Source organism: Taudactylus pleione, unplaced genomic scaffold, assembly GCF_031769625.1.
Source record: "Taudactylus pleione unplaced genomic scaffold, aTauple2 ptg000488l, whole genome shotgun sequence".
NCBI classification, from domain to species: domain Eukaryota; kingdom Metazoa; phylum Chordata; class Amphibia; order Anura; family Myobatrachidae; genus Taudactylus; species Taudactylus pleione.
This window is the reverse complement of record NW_028284890.1, coordinates 1,533,333-1,556,726: the sequence shown is the minus strand read 5'-3', so window position 1 is coordinate 1,556,726 and position 23,394 is coordinate 1,533,333. Positions and strand designations below refer to the sequence as shown.

The window sequence follows — 23,394 nt, the reverse complement described above, 5'->3', positions numbered from 1 at the left end:
GAAGCAAGGAAGAGGCAAGTAACTACCGACCAGTGACTACCGACCAGTGAGCCTTACATCAGTAGTTGGGAAATTGATGGAAACACTCTTAAAAGAAAGAGTCGTAGATTATCTCATATCCAACAATTTGCAGGATCCCAAACAGCATGGATTTACTGGGGGGAGATCATGTCAAACAAATCTTATTGACTTTTTTGACTGGGTGACGAGGGAAATAGATAAAGGGGGGGCCATAGATATAGCTTACCTAGACTTTAGTAAGGCTTTTGACACTGTTCCACATTGCAGACTGTTAAATAAACTAGAAAGCATGGGATTAGATACAAAGATAGTTGAATGGATAAGATCATGGCTGCAGGATAGGAAACAGAGTTTTAGTAAACGGAGTGCAGTCTCAGGAGGGAAATGTTACCAGTGGAGAACCTCAGGGATCTGTACTAGGACCAGTGCTTTTTAATAACTTTATTTGTGACATTGCAAATGGTATTGAAGGGAAACTATGCCTGTTTGCAGATGACACAAAGGTATGCAACAGGGTAGACACACCAGGAGGGGTAAAACAAATGATTGATGATCTAGGTAGACTAGAGGAATGGTCAAGAACGTGGCAACTACAGTTTAATGCCAAAAAATGCAAGATCATGCACTTGGGTCTCAAAAATCCAAAGGCTAAATATAGTATTAATGGCACTATACTGGAAACTACTGAAGAGGAAAGGGATCTAGGAGTCACTATTTCAGGTGACTTAAAGGCAAGCAAACATTGTAACAAAGCAATGAGGAAGGCAAGTCAGATGCTTGGTTGCATAGGGAGAGGAATCAGTAGCAGAAAGAAAGAAGTGATAATACCACTGTATAGGTCATTGGTACGTCCTCATCTCCAATACTGTGTTCAGTTCTGGAGGCCTTATCTCCAGAAGGATATTAATACATTAGAGACTGTACAAAGAAGGGCAACTAAAATGGTGCAAGGTCTACACCACAAAACGTACCAGGAAAGGCTAAAAGATCTTATGTATAGTCTGCGGCAGAGAAGGGATAGGGGGGACCTGATAGAAACATTCAAATATATAAAGGCTTTTAACAAGGTAAAGGAACGCAACATTCTTCAAAGAAAGAGAAGTATTAGAACAAGAGGACATGTTCTAAAACTGGAGGGAGGTAGGTTTAGGGGAAATTTGAGGAAAAATTACTTCACAGAAAGGGAAGTGGACAAGTGGAATAGCCTCCCATCAGAGGTGGTAGTGGCTAAGACAGTAGAGCAATTTAAACATGCATGGGATAGACATAAGGATATCCTTCAGAAGAAGTAAGGATCAATAAGAGTTGAGGTAATAATATGTTTAAAAATGGCGACTGCCAGGCCCCCGCCATATGATCCGTCAATTTGTCAGACGGGAAAAATGTTCGAAGTTACCTTAGCCTTTTTAAAATTGGGATACTTCGACCTAGGAGCCGGTGCATAATCCTCTATGTAAAGGATGGCCCGCACTGCCCTAACCAATGCCGGCACATTAATGGGGGACTTAGGCCCTCATTCAGAGTCAGTTGCAAGCGCTGAGCGCCCGCAACCGACTCAATGTTTTGGCCCTACGCACGCGCAGCGGCCGCACTGCACGTGTGCAAGAACCGGAGCGAGAGAGTAACTCTCTCATAGAATTTGAAACATAGAATTTGACGGCAGATAAGAACCACTTGGCCCATTTAGTCTGCCCATATTTAAACATATTATTATATCCTTCCCATGACATGGTCAGACCACTCCCCCCTTTTTTTGAAATGGGACATAGGGAATAGGAGAGTAGTCCCGGGCCTGTGGAAACTAGGTAACCACCTGTTGACTCAGCCGGAGGCTCGTAAAGCAGTTCAGGAGGCTCTTTCTCTTTTCCTTAGAACCAAATTGCCGGAAGAGACTTCTATTTTTATCTTTTGGTGCTCATTGAAGGCAGTTATCAGAGGTTCAGCAATTCAAGTCACGGCTCGGCTTAAGAGAGAATAGAAACAGCGGTATGAGAAAGCGGAAGTTGACGCAGCGTAATTAGAGGAAGCTCATAAAGCAGATCCCTCTAATAAAATGCTATATAAACAACTTCTTTATGCCCGAGAAAAGGTGAGTCTTCTCACTTAGAGAGGTACAGCGTAATGTTGCCCGTTTAAATAAAAAAAATTATGTATTTGGTAACCGAGCAAGTCGGCTGTTGGCTTGCAAATTGCGCGGACAAAGGGCTAGGGGTCAGATACAGAGAATCTATAATCATCATGGGGCTAAGGTCGAGATAGCTAATGCTTTTGCTACCTGTTATGCGCAACTTTATAACCTCAAAGATGACCCCAATACTGTCCAACAAATATCAGCCCTCATTAAGCAGTTCTTGAGTGGGCTTTCTCTCCCAAAATTGTCTTCTCAGGCCTGTCTGTCCCTTAGCACCCTATGGACCCTGGAGGAAATAGATGTAGCCATTGGTAAAATGCAATCAGATAAGGCTCCGGGTCTGGATGGCTATCCTGCCAATTTTTATATAACTTTAAAACAGAACTGGCTCTGGAGTTGTTGTTGGTGTTCAGTGAAGCAACGGAATCGAAGCAATTCCCTAAAGAAATGCTGGAGGCACGAATAATTGCCATACCAAAATCCGGCAAAGACCCTAACACTGTAGCTAATTACCGACCTATTGCTTTGCTGAACACAGATGTCAAATTGTATGCCACGTTGATTGTTAGTCGCTTATCTCAATTATTGCCAGCTCTCATTAAACCGGATCAGGTTGGATTTGTGATGAATAGGCAAGCCCCAGACAATACACGTAGAGTCATCAATATCGTAGAATATTATGACTACCGTAAGGAGCCTTTGTTGATTCTATTGCTTGATGCCGAAAAGGCATTTGACTGCCTGCACTGGGGTTATTTGATGAAGGTTTTGCATAGTTTCAGTTTCCAGGGAGGAATTTTAGATTCCATTTCGGCCCTATATACTTGTCCTTCCGCGAAGGTATTTGTAAACTGTTGTCTATCTGACAAATTTGACATAACCAACGGCACACGCCAGGGGTGCCCACTTTCACCACTCATCTTTGCGCTTGCCATTGAGCCTCTGGCTGAGATGATCAGAACCCTCAAAACTATACATGGTCCCTTGCTTGGAGGCTCCTCCCATAAGATAAACTTATTTGCAGATGATATCTTATTATGTGTACTCCACCCAGAAGTCTCTCCCAGCATTACATGCCATCTTAGATCAATACGCAGCAGTGTCTTTTTACAAACAACACAGCTAAGACAGAAGCCCTCCCTCTTAACATCCCAAATGTACTTTTGGGGAAGCTACATGAGAATTATAGATATACATGGAAATCTAGGTCCCTCAAATACCTGGGGGTGCATTTAGCTAGAGATCATGATCTTATAGAGTGTAATTTTGGACCCCTCGTGAAAGCTTATGAAAATTTAACAAAGGAATGGCTGCTACATGAGGTGTCCTGGCTGGGAAGGATTGCGGCTGCAAATATGCTGCTGCTCACTAAACTAATGTATTTATATCGAACCATTACTAGACCCCTATCTAAATCCATATGTAATACATTTTACCAAATACTCACTAAATTTATTTGGAAAGGGAATCGACCCAGAATAGCGAGAAATACTCTCTCCCTCTCTAAGGTGACAGGAGTGGCCTTTCCAGACTTGGATACTATTCAGCGTGTGTACTTAGCCAGGCAAGGGACTGGTTCATAATAGACTCTCCCAAACCCTGGGTAATTATTGAAAGGGAACTTATGCGTCCCTCTCCCCTTCCTGATCTATTCTGGCTGCCCTCTTCTGAAATCTCCTTCAGACCGGGATTCTGTAAAGCAATCCAGACTACAATAGTGTGTTGGCATGCCTGTTTCCTTAGATGAGGAAATCTCCCTGCCCTCTCCTAATCTATCTCTCCAATCAATAGCTAATTTGATCCCAGATATGCACTTAGGTTCATGGGCGGAGAATGGCCTCTCTTCATGGGGGGATGTATTCACAGAGGAAGATTTTGCTTCTTTTGTGTCTCTTCAAACTCAATTTGGTTTAATGAGGCAGGACTTAGTAGCACAGTCACCTCCCTTCTCTACTTAAAAAACCCACCTTTCCATCGCTGCTGCTGATTCATATTTTACACCTGAAAGGCAGCATAAGATCTGACCCTCTGTGTCTCTATATTGCTGGAGAGGTTGTGGTTTGGTGGGAGACATCTTTCATGTCTTTTGGTCCTGTCCTCTGCTTCGCCCCCTGTGGAATGCGGTGTTTTATAAGAAGTAAAATAGCTGGCATTACCATTCAAGCGGAACCTCTAATTGCTTTTATCTAGGGAATTATCACGTGGTGAGATATATTATGTCATGAGTTGATTGCTATGAAAGCTACAATTGCTCAGGGGTGGAAGACAGCCTCTCTCCCCAACATCACAATCATAGAACACAAGATACATAAGCACTTTGTTTTTGAAACAACAGATACCAAATACTCCTCCTCCGCCAACTCCATCCATATGAAATGGTTTATATGGGGAGAATATAGGGAAAAATAAGGCTATTCCACCATTTATAGTGCTCTGGTTGATCTCGGTGATCTCTGTTCACCTCACTCAGATTCGGGGTAGTCCCATTCACTGACTACTTAGTACCTCGTTTATACTTGTTGTGAAGTATATTATAAAACATTTTTCTTCTCTTAAAATGTGTATGTATTAATTATATGTAAACTGACCAAGATTGATTTATATTGTGATATATAATATGTCTGGCTTCCCACACTTCCCTTCTTTTTATTTCTGTATCCCCATTTCTTTGTATTAAACTTTCAATAAAAACTATTATAAAAAAAAGAACACAATCTTTATACAATTCTACACATATTCAACATATAATACATCAGGAAAATATTGAATGTACAAATAGATAAAATGAATATGAGATAACCACAAGGGTATTCATATGGGGGGATTTGTAACACCAAAGAAGAATCCCTCAGTATAAATATATACACATTGAGCTTAATTCCAGCTCCAATAGCCAATGTCAGATGAGATAATTAGTCCCACGATGTGAAATAGGAGACACCAGATTTTATAGCTGTGTAATGTCTCCGTTTATAGAAGAGAAATGAACAATTGAATGTTCCATATAAATGTAGCTGTTGCCGTAAGAACAAAATTGCTGCTGAGAATGTTACAATGTTCCAGTTTTTGCAATTGGAGAAAAAACTATTTGTTATGCTCACTGCTGGTGTTTAATGCCAAGTTGTAAAAGGTTTAAAATGCTGAGCAAACAGATCTGTAGCAGCTGTTATTTAATATAAATAATAGATGCAGTTAGTCGTTTTTACCTCCGTCTCTGTGCAAAGGGAGCCGCCTGGGTTATGCACTCCGTGTGCCTCCTAATCTCCGTCTCTGTCTATTCTGGGGGTATGTGGTGTAAAGGCACCAGTTGTAGAGACCTGGTATAGTTAGTGGGACCCGGTCTCTGTCTATTCGGAGGGTATGTGGTGTAAAGGCACCAGTTGTAGAGACCTGGTATAGTTACTGGGACTCCCGGTCTCTGTCTATTCGGAGGGTATGTGGTGTAAAGGCACCAGTTGTAGAGACCTGGTATAGTTACTGGGACTCCCGGTCTCTGTCTATTCTGGGGGTATGTGGTGTAAAGGCACCAGTTGTAGAGACCCGGTATAGTTACTGGGACTCCCGGTCTCTGTCTATTCTGGGGGTATGTGGTGTAAAGGCACCAGTTGTAGAGACCTGGTATAGTTAGTGGGACTCCCGGTCTCTGTCTATTCGGAGGGTATGTGGTGTAAAGGCACCAGTTGTAGAGACCTGGTATAGTTACTGGGACTCCCGGTCTCTGTCTATTCGGAGGGTATGTGGTGTAAAGGCACCAGTTGTGGAGACCCGGTATAGTTAGTGGGACTCCCAGTCTCTGTCTATTCGGAGGGTATGTGGTGTAAAGGCACCAGTTGTGGAGACCCGGTATAGTTAATGGGACTCCCGGTCTCTGTCTATTCAGAGGGTATGTGGTGTAAAGGCACCAGTTGTGGAGACCCGGTATAGTTAGTGGGACTCTCGGTCTGTGTCTATTCGGAGGGTATGTGGTGTAAAGGCACCAGTTGTGGAGACCCGGTATAGTTAGTGGGACTCTCGGTCTGTGTCTATTCGGAGGGTATGTGGTGTAAAGGCACCAGTTGTGGAGACCCGGTATAGTTAGTGGGACTCTCGGTCTGTGTCTATTCGGAGGGTATGTGGTGTAAAGGCACCAGTTGTGGAGACCTGGTATAGTTAGTGGGACTCCCGGTCTGTGTCTATTCGGAGGGTATGTGGTGTAAAGGCACCAGTTGTGGAGACTATAGTTAGTGGGACTCCCGGTCTGTGTCTATTCGGAGGGTATGTGGTGTAAAGGCACCAGTTGTGGAGACTATAGTTAGTGGGACTCCCGGTCTCTGTCTATTCGGAGGGTGTGTGGTGTAAAGGCACCAGTTGTGGAGACCCGGTATAGTTAGTGGGACTCCCGGTCTCTGTCTCCCTTTCACCCAAGGGTATGTAGGAGCACCAGTCGGCTTTCCTCCACCCTAATAAAGCTGTGTACACACTGGGCGATATATCGTGAACATGTTGGCGTGTGTGTACCCCCGATACATCTGTGAACAACATTGTTCAAACTTATTAATCATTGTATGTGATACACACAGGTGTATCCCTCTGTAGGGACAATAAGTAACCTCAGTAGTGTTTCCTCTCACAAAATTACCAGGTGTAAAGAAACGCATAAGGTAGACTGTGCACACCTAGCTCACTAGCCCTTTAATATTGTGACATCGTACCACATTGCTATAGATTGCGGAGACCCATTAAGGAAGCCTGCACCAAGTGGATTCACCACGACGCATACAAGCGGCTCTGGTATTTTCTAACCGTCTAACATACTGTCCCGTGACAGTCGGGAACTACAGTGTGTCAGGACTGCAACTATTTCAGTACATAAAGATAAACTACATTTGCCAAAATTCCATTGTGGTCGTTGGAGGAACTATCCTGGTTGCTGGTGTTCCCCACATACAGGGGATAGAGAGTTAAAGTGATCATCTGTTTCCAAGGTGTTGTCAGGTTGTGGGATTCCTAGATTGCTCATTATTTCAAAACAGATTCCATTTGGGTCACATGTTCTGAACTTCCTATGGATCACAGACCTCTAGTATAAAGCCTGTTACTGTGTCTCAGTGTCTGTGCAACGTTACTTTCAGGTCTTTCTTGGACTCCTGCCAGATCCCCGCTGTGCCTGTGGTTTGCTGTGGACTTTGCTATCTCTGCCCGTGTTCCGGTTAAACTTCTGATAGTTTACCAGCCGCACTACAGAGCTCAGCATCGCCATTGCCTAAGTATTGTTATTCTGCTCTATTGCTGTGGTTCCATTCCTTGCTGCATTATTTACTCTGCCTGTTGTCTTCTACTTCCGTGGACATTGTAGTTAACTTTACTACAGTTGTCAACTGCACGTTAGTTATCGTCGCCGGACCCTTAGTACATCGTGGGGCTCAACCCCGCTCTGGATCCCCGTCACGCTGCAGGGCTCAAACCTGCTCCTCAGTGCATCGCAGGGCTCAACCCTGTCCCGGATCTTCACTATATCACAGGGCTCAACCCTGTTCCGACCTTCACTACATTGCAGGGCTCAACCCTGTCCCGGATCTTCACTGCATCACAGGCCTCAACCCTGCTCTGACCTTCACTACATTGCAGGGCTCAGCTCTGTTCCGGATCTTCACTACGTCTCAGGGCTCAACCCTGTTGCAGATCTTCACTACACTGCAGGGCTCAACCCTGCTCTGGATTTTTATCGCGCTACACGGCTCAACACTAGTTAAGGTCCTCTATGCCATCCTGAGGTCTTAGCCTCATATTGGACTCTGGATTTCCCTACCACATTAGTTCTTGTGCATCAAAGACTTTATGTACATATAGGGGTTTACTCCTATATTAATTACTGCATATTTGAACTCCTGTGTTGTTGAGACTTTATGTGAAATGTTGCTATATATTTTTGCCTATGAATAAATTCTATTTACTTTTATTCCGTGTTACTGAGATTTCATGAAAAGGTCATTCCAAAGACCACCCCAGTTTATAGTGCCCAGTAAGCCTGACTCCTTCCAGGAGTCTCAAGTGTTGGCAGCCGTGACAGTTTGCACAGACCTAAAAATGAATCCAGATCTGGAACAGGCTACTGGGGTATAGGTGCATCAGGGTTTGACCGCCCGTCTGGAAGTACAGGAATATACTAAAGTTCAAGTTTTGCAATGTTTACAGGATCTTTCCACACGTCTTGATAAACCTAAGATTCCTGTTACAAGTACATTAAGGGTTTCTGCTCCTCACCTACGCTTACCGACTCCTACCTCTTATGGTAATCCAAAAACCTGTAGAGCATTTCTCAACCAATGTGAGATTCATTTTGAATTATTACTCCAAAGTTTTACCACCTCTCGTGTTAAAGTGGCTTATATTATGTCATTATTGTCTGGTGCTGCTCTCGAGTGGGCCTCTCCTTTATGGGAGAGAAATTATGCTTTAATGTCTAATTACAAAGCTTTTGTTTCTACTTTTAAAAGGATATTTGATGAACCTGGAAGATCAGTGGCCGCATCTGTGACATTTTACGAGTAAAACAGGGAACATCTCCAGTTGGTCAGTATGTGGTTTGTTTTCAAACTATAGCGGCAGAATTTAAGTGGAACAATGAGGCATTAAGAGCAGCATATTAGAATGGTCTCTCTGAGAGACTTAAAGATGAGTTCGTGACTTAGGATCTTCCTGAGAAATTGATTAGTTAATTTCATTCACTATTAAAATTGATTTGCGTATGCGAGAACAAGGGGTTCAGAGGAGTCGCTCTGAGGGTTCTAAGAATTCTCTTACCCAGTCTCGCTCCTTTCATGATACATCTGATGAGCCTATGCAAAATAATAAAGCTAAGTTGTCTGAAGTGGAGAAGCAACGTAGGAGGTGTTCTAATTTGTGCTTGTATTGTGCATCCTCAGAACATTTTTTGGCTAAATGTCCAATAAGGCTGGGAAAACGGTCATCCCTAGTTGATGGAGGGGAAGTCAAACTAGGGGTGCTTTCAAAAGTTTTCCCCAAAAAGGATTGTTTAATCTCTGTGGGTATTCCAGATTTTGGTTCTCCGTGTCAAGAGTTTTCTGCATTGCTAGATTCTGGAGCAGCTGGCAATTTTATTTCATTGTCTTTGGTTCAAGAATTGCAAATTCCTGTTGTCAAATTAACTGGGACTAGAATTTCTAATGGATATGTTACATATCAAACAAAGTCTGTGAAGTTGAGGGTTGGAGCTTTGCATGAAGAAAGTTTAGTTTTTGGTATTACCTATTTCTATGTATGATATAGTTCTTGGTTTACCATGGTTAACGCTTCATAACCCTCCTATTGATTGGACTTGTTCTCAAATTCTTTCTTGGAGCCCTAAATGCAAATTAAATTGTTTGATTCATGTGGTACGATTGGCTGAAGTGAAAGTAGATGTTCCACCTTCTCTCCCACAGCCTTATCATGAATTTGCTGATGTCTTTTCTGAGCAGGCGGCAGACGAACTTCCACCACATCATCCCTGGGATTGTCCTATTGAACTTATTCCTGGTAAAATGCCACCCAAAGGTCGAGTGTACCCTCGCTCTGGGCCTGATTCAGAGCTGCTCGCTCTGACAGAGCGCTTGCTCTGAATCAGACCCGTCTTTTTTTTTTTGAGCGGCCTCCTGGCCGCTCGCATAGCTGTAGGTGTCCATCCACAGCTAGTACGAGTGGCCAGGATGATGGTCGCGATGGTCAACACCATCGGGCTTGCGACAAGACCCTTGTGGTAGGGTCTCATCCATCGCAAGCCCCAGAGAGCTTTCGGCTCTAACAGAGCTGGAAGCTCTCCACTGACATCACTTGTGATGTCAGTGGGGCCGCCCCCAAACGGCAGGTGTTCTCATGGGAACACCTCCGTTTGGGCAGCCACCCCCCCGGCCCGCTCACCAAACGGGCCGAGCTGTCGCTCAACATCAACAGCTCGGCCCCTTTGGGCGAGACCCAGAGCAACGGAGTGCCCGTCACTAGCCGGGTCTCACGCATGTGCATGCCGGAGCCGGCTCCATCGTGCGCATGCGCAGTGGGTGACCATCGACCCGGTAGCGAGCGCTCTGCGCTTGTGACCGGGTCTGAATCAGGTCCTCTGTTCCTGAGACTCAAGCCATGTCAGAATATGTGCAAGATAACCTATGAAAGGGGTTTATCAGTCCTTCTTCATCTCCCGCTGGAGCGGGCTTCTTTTTTGTAAAGAAAAAAGATGGTGGTCTTCGTCCATGTATCGACTTTAGAGGTCTAAATGAGATCACGGTAAAAAACAAATATCCTTTGCCTCTCATTACAGAGTTGTTTGAAGGAGTTAAGGGGTCTTGACTGTTTACTAAACTTGATTTAAGAGGAGCTTACAACTTGATCAGAGTTATAGAAGGAGATGAGTGGAAAACTGCGTTTAATATGCAAGATGGCCATTATGAGAACCTCGTCATGCCTTCTGACTTATGTAATGCTCCCGCGGTGTTCCAGGAGTTTATTAATTAAATTTTCCAAGATATACTTTATCAGTTTGTTATTGTTTATCTTGATGATATTTTGATTTTTTTCCAGGAATCTTTCTGATCATCTTTCCCATGTCAAAGAGGTATTAAGTCGTCTTCAAGCTAATAAGTTTTATGGTAAGATCTCCAAGTGCGTTTTTGAAGTTCCGGTTATACCCTTTTTGGGGGTATATTATCTCTGGTTCCGAACTTCAGATGGACCCCGAGAAGTTGAAGGCTATTTAAGATTTGGTTTTGCCCACTTCATTAAGGTCTATTCAGAGATTTTTAGGCTTTGCCAATTATTACAGAAAGTTTATCAAAGCGTTTTCAACGATTGTGGCTCCAATTACTGCTATGACAACAAAAGGGGCTAATCCCAAAGTGTGGTCCCCAGAGGCATTGGATGCCTTCCAGACTCTTAAAGATGCATTTTCTGTGGTCCCTTGTCTAGTTCAACCTGATGTTGAGAAACCATTTATGCTGGAAGTGCATGCCTCCACTTAAGGAGTTGGGGCTATTTTGTCACAAGTGGCTGCAGATGGGAGAACAGTATCTTGTGGATTCTTTTCATGAAAGTTTTCCAGCGCTGAGAGTAATTACTCCATTGGGGACCAAGAATTGTTAGCTATTAAGTTAGCATTGGAGGAATGGAGATATTTATTAGAAGGCGCAAAGCTTTCCATTACTATTTTTACAGATCATAAGAATTTGTTGTATTTGAAGACTGCCCATTGTTTGAACCCACGACAGGCTCGTTGGGCACTCTTCTTTTCTCGTTTTGATTTTGCCCACAGGTATCGTCCAGGTTCATTGAATAAAAAGGAAGATGCACTTTCTCGGTCAATGTTGGAAGAGAAAGAACAAAATGAGGATCAATGGTACCCTATAATAAAGCCTCTGGCCTTTTCTTCAACCTCCATCTCTCCTGATCCTCCTCCTGGGAAGATATTTGTGGCACCTGAGTTACGAGGTAAACTTCTTTCTTGGGCTCAAAATTCTCATTTCTCTGGACATCCAGAGATTCATAAAATGTACTCATTTTTGCAACGTTCTTATTGGTGGTCCTCCATGAAAAAAGATGTCCAATAGTTTATACGTTCTTGTTCTAAGTGTGTACAACATAAATCCTCCCGTCAGTCTCCTGTAGGTCCTCTCCATCCACTACCCATTCCTACCCAACCATGGACCCATCTTTCCATGGATTTAATCACAGATCTTCCTGAGTCTAGGGGGTGTATGGTTATTTGGGTAGTGGTGGATTGTTTTACCAAGATGGCCCATTTTTGTCCTTTGGCTCGAATTCCATCAGCCCCCAAATTAGCACAAATATTTATTAAAGAGATATTCCGTCTTCATGGATTTCCTTCTGAGATAGTGTCTGATCGGTGTGTCCAGTTTGTTGCTCGTTTTTGGAGGGCCTTATGTTCAACATTGCTAATTAAATTACAGTTTTCTTCTGCATATCATCCTCAGTCAAATGGACAAACCGAAAGAGTAAACCAGGATTTGGAAACTTTCTTGAGAATGTATATTTCCTCTTCTCAAGATGATTGGATGGATTTTTTGCCTTGGGCTGAGTTTGCCCATAACTTTCATTATTCATCTGCTATAGGTGTAAGTCCTTTTTTCGCCAACTATGGTCGGCATCCCTGAGCTTCAATCAATTCCTACAGTGGACATTCCAGCAGCTAAAGCTACTCTCCAACATTTTTCTGGAATGTGGAGACAGGTACATAAGTGTCTTAGGAAAGCCTCTCATAATTATAACATTTTTGCTGCTAGAAAACGTTCGGTTGTTCCTAAACATTCTGTTGGGGATCATGTCTGGTTGTCCACTAGAAATCTTCGACTTAAAGTACCTACTATGAAGTTTGCTCCCTGGTATTTGGCCTTTTCATATTGTAAAAATTATCAATCCAGTAGCATGTAAGTTACAGTTACCTCCAACCATGCATGTACCTAACTCCTTTCATGTCTCCTTGCTTAGACCATTGATTCTTAATCGATTTCATGACAGCTTGCCTAAAGTACCTCCCATAACAACTTCTGAAGGTGTGGAGTTTGAGATCGATAAGATTCTGGATTCACGTAAGCATCAAAATCAATTGCAATATCTCGTAGACTGCTTATTATTTGAAACCTGATTCCATTTAGGTCACATGTTCTGAACTTCCTATGGATCACAGACCTCTAGTATAAAGCCTGTTACTGTGTCTCAGTGTCTGTGCAACGTTACTTTCAGGTCTTTCTTGGACTCCTGCCAGATCCCCGCTGTGCCTGTGGTTTGCTGTGGACTTTGCTATCTCTGCCCGTGTTCCGGTTAAACTTCTGATAGTTTACCAGCCGCACTACAGAGCTCAGCATCGCCATTGCCTAAGTATTGTTATTCTGCTCTATTGCTGTGGTTCCATTCCTTGCTGCATTATTTACTCTGCCTGTTGTCTTCTACTTCCGTGGACATTGTAGTTAACTTTGCTACAGTTGTCAACTGCACCGTTATCGTCGCCGGACCCTTAGTGCATCGTGGGGCTCAACCCCGCTCTGGATCCTCATCACGCCACAGGGCTCAACCCTGCTCCGGACCCTCAATACATTGCGGGGCTCAACCCCACTCCGGATCCTTGTCACGCTGCAGGGCTCAACCCTGCTCCGGTCCCTCAGTGCATTGCAGGGCTCAACCCTGTCCCGGATCTTCACTATATCACAGGGCTCAACCCTGCTCCGACCTTCACTACATTGCAGGGCTCAACCCTGTCCCAGATCTTCACTACATCACAGGGCTCAACCCTGCTCCGACTTTCACTACATTGCAGGGCTCAACCCTGTTCCAGATCTTCACTACACTGCAGGGCTCAACCCTGCTCTGGATTTTTATCACGCTACACGGCTCAACCCTAGTTAAGGTCCTCTATGCCATCCTGAGGTCTTAGCCTCATATTGGACTCGGGGTTTCCCTACCACATTAGTTCTTGTGCATCAAAGACTTTATTTACATATACAGGTTTGCTCCTATATTAATTACTGCATATTTGAACCCCTGTGTTGTTGGGACTTTATGTGAAACATTGCTATATATTTTTGCCTGTGAAAAAATTCTATTTACTTTTATTCCGTGCTACTGAGATTTTATGAAAAGGTCATTCCTAAAACCACCTTAGTTTATAGTGCCCAGTAGGCCCGACTCATTCCAGGAGTCGCAAGTGTCGGCAGCCGTGACAGTGGACCACGTGATTACTCGGCAGTCACCTGCTCTCATAGGGTAGAGATGGCAGTCTCATCCAAGTGAGTAGACAGAGACGCTCACATTATACTTGGATCCCAGAGACAGCACCAGTCCTTAAAACAACTAGGAGATGGAGAATTGGGTGATCACCACATCTAATTATTGGGGTAAGCTACCTGGAATACACATCCATTACCTCTGTATCTCCACATACACACATTGGAATACATGTTAGAACTTTGTTACTATTCAGTGAAGATAATATTTAACAGAGAAGTGTCTCTTTGTCACATGTATCAACATCTTCAATTGACTGTACATTAGTTTCCACTGTTGGGAACTCTGGTGATGCCTTTTTGGACATAAAGAACATCTACACGTTAATACCTCACCATATTGAGTGGATTTTAACAAGGGTTCTTTTTGTGACAATTATTGCATAATTATTGTCTACATTTGTGTATTGTTTATGCTATTTTATATTTTTGATGCTGGGACCCATGCATTTAATGTCCTTTAACCTATGATTATTTTAATAAATTGTATTAATTTTTTTCATGGTATTTGCACTATATTATATGGATATAGCAGTGCAGATTTTATATAGTATTATTGCAGGTCAGTGGTGCTGATGTCTGATCTCCATTGTTTCCTCTTGGCACCAGCCATGCCTGTTATTACATCACACCCCCGCCAGTGATGTCACACACATCCCCTTACTAGCGCTGCCATAGACACTAGGGACAGTTTTATAACAAGACTATATCACAAATCTAGCCCTGAGTGATTATAGCCCATTAATGTAACAAACATAAAATATAAAGTGATATAAAAGGTAGAACAATAACACTACAAGATGTTAAACCACATTTATTAGTCTACCAGTACATATAGCATCATCCTCTGTGCTCAGGAGAGGGAGCGCGGTCCTATTATAGACACAAATATAATCAGACTCCACCCAGAGCGCCAGGAACACCCACATATAGGACAGTCCTTATCCCTCACATTTGTGGTGTCCTGGTGATGGCGCCACTAACCGAAGAACAATTTGTGTTGGTCTCTTTATTTCTGGAAAACAAACCTATGACATCACAGTGATCATTTATGACATCATGTTTCTCTGGGCACCTGGCATCCTTGTATATCACAGGTTATTGCAGGTGGGGGAAGAGGCTTATAGCAGGAACGTGTTTGTCAGGTATTTAGACCCAATGTCACATTACAAGTCACTATGAATTTACCCCAAGTCCCTGGAGCATGGTCCATGTTCTCGTGCACTCTTATGCTATTTTGGGTGATACAATTCCAAAAGTGACCATACACGCTGCATAGTGACAATGAGTGTATATTATCTTGTGAGAGATTGAAGAGCCCATCTCAGCAAATTAGGCATGAGATTTGCTCTTTAGATAAAATATTTTCACTCTCAGACTTTCCCATTTAAATGTGTGTGAATAATAATCCGCAAGATCTGACTTTAATGTAATTTCTCTCAATCAGAGCATGTGGCCTCTCACCTGTGTGACTTCTCATGTATAACAAGATGTGATTTCTGTCTAAAACATTTCCCACACACAGAACATGGAAATGGTTTCTCACCTGTGTGAGTTCTATGATGTTTAACTAGATCTGGTTTCAGTGTAAAATATTTCTCACATTTACTGCATTAAAATGGTTTCTCACCTGTGTGACTTCTCTGATGTGTAACAAGATTGAATTTATAGGTAAAACATTTCCCACACTCAGAGCATGGAAATGGCTTCTCACCTGTGTGACTTCTCTGATGTCTAACAAGATCTGATTTGTGTGTAAAACATTTCCCACACTCTGAGCATGGAAACGGTTTTTCACCTGTATGACTTCTCAGATGTCTAACAAGGGCTGATTTCAGTGTAAAACATTTTCCACACTCAGAGCATGGAAATGGTTTCTCACCTGTGTGACTTCTCTCATGTATAACAAGATGTGATTTATGTCTAAAACATTTCCCACACTCAGAGCATGGAAATGGCCTCTCACCTGTGTGACTTCTCTGATGTTGAACAAGATGTGATTTATGTCTAAAACATTTCCCACACTCAGAGCATGGAAATGGCCTCTCACCTGTGTGACTTCTCTGATGTGAATAAAGAACTGATTTATATGGAAAACCTTTCCCACACTCAGGACATGAAAATGGCTTCACATGTATATTAGCAGGTTGATGGGTAATACGCTTTGTTTTCTTTGTAGAACACGTGGCATTTATATTATTGGGAAAAATATTATCTACTCTGAGAGTTGTAATAGATATACCGATATCTGAGTTATCAGGAGAACATGACACATGAGAAGAATGAGATGACATATCTATACTGTGGAGAACTGGAGAATCCCGTCTGATGTCATCTTTTATTTTAGAATCTGGAGATATAATTAGATGGTCCTGCGATATATTCCATCTGTTACTTCCACCTGTTGGGAATATAATAAATGTACAGTAATATTAATGTTTTAACAAAATAAGGTTAATATAAAAAAACCCTCTAAGTGATGAATTTAAGACGTTTAAAAAGGTACAATTTGTAACTAACATTTCTCAATCTGTGCTCTCTCTCTACATGTGTTTGTTTGGTACATATTTATTTTTAATAGCTGAAGTGCCTGTGCAAGAGCTTAATTTGCAATGTGAAAGGAGGATGTGAATATGATTAAGCTGAAATATGGTTTAAAATAATAAAACAATTGTTTGCATAATATAAAGGTGAAATAAAATACTGCTGCCTCCAGGACGGCAGAAGAGGTGCGAAATATCCAAGAGCTATAATGAAAGAAAAGCTGTAACTGCAAATGCTTACCACGCCTGTGTAATAGTCCCATTACCACGCCAGTGCAATAGTCCCATTACCACGCCTGTGCAATAGTCCCATTACCACGCCTGTGTAATAGTCCCATTACCACGCCAGTGCAATAGTCCTATTACCATGTCCCATGACCACGCCTGTGCAATAGTCCCATGACCACGCCTGTGCAATAGTCCCATGACCACGCCTGTGCAATAGTCCCATGACCACGCCTGTGCAATAGTCCCATGACCACGCCTGTGCAATAGTCCCATGACCACGCCTGTGCAATAGTCCCATGATCACGCCTGTGCAATAGTCCCATGACCACGCCTGTGCAATAGTCCCATGACCACGCCTGTTCATTAGTCCCATGATCACGCCAGTGCAATAGTCCTATTACCATGTCCCATGACCACGCCTGTGCAATAGTCCCATTACCACGCCTGTGCAATAGTCCCATGACCACGCCTGTGCAATAGTCCCATGACCACGCCTGTGCAATAGTCCCATGACCACGCCTGTGCAATAGTCCCATGATCACGCCTGTGCAATAGTCCCATGACCACGCCTGTGCAATAGTCCCATGACCACGCCTGTTCATTAGTCCCATGATCACGCCTGTGCAATAGTCCCATGACCACGCCTGTGCAATAGTCCCATGACCACGCCTGTGTAATAGTCCCATTACCATGTCCCGTTACCACGCCTGTGCAATAGTCCCATGACCACGCCTGTGCTATAGTCCCATGACCACGCCTGTGCAATAGTCCCATGATCACGCCTGTGCAATAGTCCCATGACCACGCCTGTGCAATAGTCCCATGACCACGCTTGTGCAATAGTCCCATGATCACGCCTGTGCAATAGTCCCATGACCACGCCTGTGCAATAGTCCCATGACCACGCCTGTGCAATAGTCCCATGATCACGCCTGTGCAATAGTCCCATGACCACGCCTGTGCAATAGTCCCATGACCACGCTTGTGTAATAGTAATAGTCACCTCACCACGCCTGTGTAATCGTCACATCACCACGCCTGTGTAATAGTCACATCACCACGCCTGTGTAATAGTCACATCACCACGTCTGTGTAATCGACACATCACCACGCCTGTGTAATCGACACATCACCACGCCTGTGTAATCGTCACATCACCACGCCTGTGTAATCGTCACATCACCACGCCTATGTAATACGTTACCACGCCTGTGTAATAGTCACGTCACCATGCCTGTGTAATAGTCACATCATCACGCCTGTGTAATAGTCACATCATCACGCCTGTGTAATACGTTACCACACCTGTGTAACCGTCACATTACCACGCTTGTGTAATAGTCACATCACCACAGCTGTGTAATCGTCACATTACCACGCCTATGTAATATGTTACCACGCCTGTGTAATAGTCACGTCACCATGCCTGTGTAATAGTCACATCATCACGCCTGTGTAATACGTTACCACGCCTGTGTAACAGTCACATCACCACGCCTGTGTAATAGTCACATCACCACGCCTGTGTAATAGTCACATTAAGGCTCTGCATGTTCTCTGCACATTTCTAGCAGAATTAGTTTTCTTTCTGGGTCTGCATGAGACTCACAGGATTGTAGAGCCGGGCTCTGGTTTTATTAGTGTCACAGAAAATGAGAGATATGGTAAGAGCTTACCCTTGTTATCTCTCTTTCTTCAAAATCCATAGGGTCCACAGGGTCGACCTTGGGGTATAGGTTGGGAACCAAATCCGGCCACCACGCAGTTAAAGCTTTCAGCTCCCAGGATGCACTGGATCCACTCTCCCTATAACCCCGCCCCCAAGCCAGAGGCACCTCAGTTTGCAAGTAGCCAAAGGCCAGAGGAGGAAAGAAAGAGAAGTCTGGAACACTGAAGAACCATACTCAGAGAAGGAGATGGGAAACCAGTGACCAGTAACACAGCTCATATGAAGCCAGGTACGTCAGGGTGGGTGCCCTGTGGAACCTATGGACTTCGAAGAAAGAGAGATAACAAGGGTAAGTTCTTACCATATCTCATTTTCTTCTTCAGGGTCCATAGGGTTGACCTTGGGGATGTCCCAAAGCAGTCCTTATAAGGGTGGGGATGCTCCTGGAGAATCCATCGCCCAAAGGAAGCATCCTGAGAGGCAAAGGAATCCAATGCATAGAACCTTAGAAAGGTTTGGACAGAAGACCAAGTGGCCACCTTGCAAGGCAGAACAGCCGAGGCGTCACAGCGAGCCACCCACGAGGGGCCCACAGCCCGAGTAGAATAAGCATCAACAGAAACAGAAAGGCCTTCCTATGTGTAGGCCCCTGAGATAGCCATACGAAGCCATCTAGCCAATGCTTGTTTATTGGCCGGCCATCCTTTCCTGTGAAATCCATAGACGACAAATAAGGAGTCTGATTTCCTGAAGGAACTTGAATGGACCACGTAGATCCTGAGAGGCCGGACCACAGTCAATGAGGCCAGCCCAGCTGATAGGACTGGAGACTGAAATGTCGGTACAGTAAGTTCCTGAATAATATGGAACTTAAAAACCACTTTAGGAAAAAACACAGGACAAGTGCGACTCATAACCCTGTCTTGGTGAAATATCCAGAAGAGGGAGCCACATGAGAATGCTCCCAATTCCGACACTCTCCTGGCAGATGCAAACGCCATAAGAAAGAGTCTAAGCCATAAACCACGTAAGGGCTATCAAAACTAGTGGTTCAAATGGAGGTCCCAGGAGGGCATGAAGAACCAACGGCAAATCTCCAGGAGCCCCTAGGGGGGATAAAGGGAGGTAGAATCCAGAAAACACCGTGAAGGAGGATCTGGATACCCGAGAGTTGGGCTATTCCACAACCGAACCATACTGAAAATGCAGAGACCCGCACTTTCAGGGAGGCCAGGTGGAGGGCTTGACCCAAGCCAGCTGGAAGGAATGCCAGAACTTCTGGAAATCCTAAACACCTAAGGATCGTAGCTACAGGTACAATACCATAAGAATTATGTATGCCATATTCTGTGGTAGATCCCAGCAAAAGCTTGCCTAGATGCTCTAAACATCCCGATGACAGAGCCAAAAGAATACTTAGGACCACAGTAGGGATGCACTCAAATACAAACGATCCAGGTCCAGGGAAAGGCAAGGACCCTGAGACAACAGTTCCGGATATTGAGGCAGCAGGAACAGTGTCGATGGAGAGACTCCGAAAATCTAAGTACCAGAGATGTCTGGGTCAATCTGGAGCCACCAGCAGGACAGTATCTCTGTCTCGATTGAACCTCCAAAGTACTCGAGGAAGGGAGACCGAAGGAAACAAGAACACAAATTGGAAGGTCCACTTCACTGACAACGCGTCACCAAAGGTTGCTTCAGTACCTCTAGTTCTGGACCCTAACACCGGCAGTGTGTGATAGAGTCAGGAGGCCATGAGGACCACCTCTGGAAGGCCCCCTCTGCTCACTAGTAGTTGAAACCTCTCTTGGAGAAGAGACCATTCCCCGGGATGCATGTTGTGATGGCTGAGGAAGTCCCCTTCCCAATGGAGAACTCCCGGAATGAACACTGCAGAGATGGCTGGGAGGAGACCCTTGGTCTATGTCAGAATGTATGACATTCCTGTCATTGCTGCCCAACTACGAGTGTCTCCTAGATGTAAGCCACTGTTGTGACATTGTCGGACTGAACCTTTACAGGTTTACCGTGAAGTGTGTGTTAGGCCAGAGCAAGGGCCCAAGACAGCTTGAAGTTCCAATAAGTTGATTGGCTGGGCAGAATCGACAGACATCCAACTGTCCCAAAAGGAATGTGCACCAGTCACTGTGCCCCAGAGACTGGCATCTGTTGTAAGGATTACCCTAGATGAGATGGCTATAGCCACCCAGATAGAGACAGACACACCTCCGGAGAGAGCATCATCGTCTGAACAGTGATCCGATGGAGAAACCTGTTCCATCTGGAGAGGATCAGTTTTGCAAAGGCCTGGACTGAAACTGAGCATATTCCACCATTCGGAAGGTAGATACCCTGGATTCCAGAACCCGCATTACAGAGTATAATGACACTTGGCTGTGGAGACCTCCGCGCACTCGTAGTTGAAGAGTGGAGATCTTGTCTGACGTCAGAAGGATTCTCCAATTCTGAGAATCCAGCAGGGCTCCCAGATGAATCATACCCTGGGAGGGATTCAGGGAGGACTTTTTACCAGTTGAATTACCATTTGTGCTTGTGAAGGAAAGCAATGGTTAACTGGAAATGGCTTTAAAGTACCTTGGTGATCCTGCTAAGAGCAGGCCATCCAGATACTGGAGTAGTCGGATACAGTGAACAGGTGGCTGTCATAAAAGCCATAAATCTGGTAAATCCCTGTGGGGCTGTGGACAGTCCAAAGGGCAGAGCCTGAAAATTGGAAGTGTTGCTGTGGCACAGCAAACCTTATCCAACACTGATGAGAGGGCTCTATAGGTACCTGTAGGTACGCGTCCTGAATATCCAGCGATACCATAAAAGTCCCCAGGTTCCATAGCTCGGATGATGGATTGTAGGGGTTCCCTCCTGAACCTAGGCACCTTTAGGCATTGGCTTAGGGATTTGAGATAGAGGATAGACCAATGAGGACCATTCGGCCTCTGCACCAGAAAGAAAATAGAATAACCAGTCCCTCGCTGAGATAGTGGGGCTGGCATAATTATCCCTGCTTACCGCAAGGACTGTATAGATTTCTGGATTTGTAAGGCCTTGTTCGGGTCTGAAGAAGGGCCTGTGTAGCAAAACATGTGGGGAGGCCGCCTGAGCAATGAGAGGGCGTACCCGTGAGAGTCTTCAACTCTTACCCAAGCATCCGTGGTGACTTGACACCAGCATTGGGCGTACTGAAAAAGTCGGTATCTCATTCTGGGATCCCCCAGATGAAAACCTGTCCTGTCAGGCTGAAGGTTTATCCTTAGGTATAGAAGCAGGGCGTCTGGATGTCCAGGTCTGCTCGGTACCGGGTATGGCTGCCCTCGTGGAGGCCGACAGCCTAGGAAAAGACTGGCCTTTAGGTTGTCCCTGAGGACAAAAAGACTTAACAGATTTAGTCCGAGGCCTTGTAGTGGGAGTTGTTGAAAGCGGAAATTTGCCGTTAGTGATACTGCCAATGTTGCTACAATCTGGTCAAGGTCAGGACCAAACAAAATCTCCTCAATATAGAGTATCCATTTTTAAGGCCTATCTTGGAGTCCACCTCTGCCTTCCATGAGTGCAGCCATAGGGTATGGCAGCAGATAGTCGCAGCCAAAACCCTGAAGGTTAGGACACTGGCATCCAATGTTGTTACTCCAACATATGAAACTGCATTTTTTATGTGAGCAACAAAAGACATCTGATCCCCAGAAGTTTTTGAGGGAAAAAGCTCTACAAATGCATCAGCCCAGCACTCAATAGCATTAGCCACCCATGCGATAGCCATGGTTGGACGGGCAACAGCCCCTGAAAGCGAGTATATTGATTTCAGGTAAAGTTACTACCTACAGATCCATAGAATCCGTCCGGGCAGGGAAGGGAGGCGTAGTAGCGCTCTTAATCAGACGAGTAACATGAAAATACACCCCAGGAGGTGATTCCTATTATTTGTAATGACCCTCAGGGAATGGGAAACATGAGGCCAAACGCTTTCTGATACCTCTTATCTGGCGATAGCCAGCCTACCGCCATGTGATCCACCCGCTGGTCAGAGAAGGGGATCACAGCCGAAGACACTTAATGCTTAAACTGAGGGTGATTTGATTTAGGTGCAGGATTGACATACTCTATAACTAGAATGGACTTGACCACCAGCACCAAAGCAGGGATATTAATACTGGATTTAGGCTCCCCCTCGTGTGAGAGGGATAGGAGTCCAGCAGTGTACACTGGGAAGTAACCTCTGGGCGTTTATTACGCCATTTTGTGTTTCGTAGAAACAACATCCACCCAGGGTGGCTGTTTTGGTAATCCCTGCCAGGGAAATGACAGACTGTTGTGGAACCTGAGGGAATTGCATGTACTGTGAAAAACCCTGGTATGAAGCGACAGTCTGTGTCACAGAGGTAAAGTGCAAGAACTGCTAGATACCCTGAGAGGGAAGGGTAGCATGTTAAGTTAACCCCAAGTGGGTTACAACTATGGGGGCTGCCAGGCGATCTGCAATGGAGGCCAGGGTCTTGAGGAAGAACCTGCCTAAGGGGGTCCTTTAAGGGGCCCGGCACCTGATGGCACCTAATATATAACCCTTTCTGATTCAAATCCTCCGTACTCACAGCTGCAGCACATGACTTGCAGGATAGCAAAAAATGGGTGCAGTATATCGTGCTCCATTTTCTGGTCAAACAATCATCATTGTGGAAATATCAAGCAGCGCTATACTGGTCCTGACTGGCGCTAGGATTAGCTGCAGGGACCCATTATCACCGTATGCAACACACAGTTCCATCTAACATATGGCAATGTGCAGCACACAACAGTATGTGACAAACCTCACAAATATTGACAAGTATATATATGTGAGGTCTCAGAACCACCCTAGGTACACCTGTATTAGGGCAGATTGTAAAGAAAAGGGATAGATATATACTGACAGTGGAGAGAATAAGGCACAGACAGTCAGCGCTAGCATAAGTCACATACAATGCAGAAATATACAGTGATCGGGTTAAGCAAAAAAAAATGTGGGTCCCAAGGACCCCTCAC

The 23,394-nt window shown here is 44.5% G+C and overlaps 2 protein-coding genes across 2 annotated transcripts in view; one reads left to right on the top strand and one right to left on the bottom strand.

Moving 5' to 3' along the window:
• LOC148502642 (uncharacterized) overlaps window positions 1–5,266 on the top strand; it is a 47,154-nt gene extending 41,888 nt beyond the window's left edge. The window contains exons 10-12 of the mRNA XM_088449560.1: window positions 1,946–2,034; window positions 2,535–2,992; window positions 5,129–5,266. Of these exons, the coding sequence (XP_088305686.1) occupies window positions 1,946–2,034; window positions 2,535–2,992; window positions 5,129–5,266 (685 nt within the window). The remainder of the gene's footprint in view (window positions 1–1,945; window positions 2,035–2,534; window positions 2,993–5,128) is intronic.
• LOC148502641 (uncharacterized) overlaps window positions 1–23,394 on the bottom strand; it is a 164,646-nt gene that overhangs the window by 71,291 nt on the left and 69,961 nt on the right. The window contains exon 8 of the mRNA XM_088449566.1: window positions 15,548–16,015. Coding sequence (XP_088305692.1) covers window positions 15,548–16,015 — 468 coding nt within the window. The remainder of the gene's footprint in view (window positions 1–15,547; window positions 16,016–23,394) is intronic.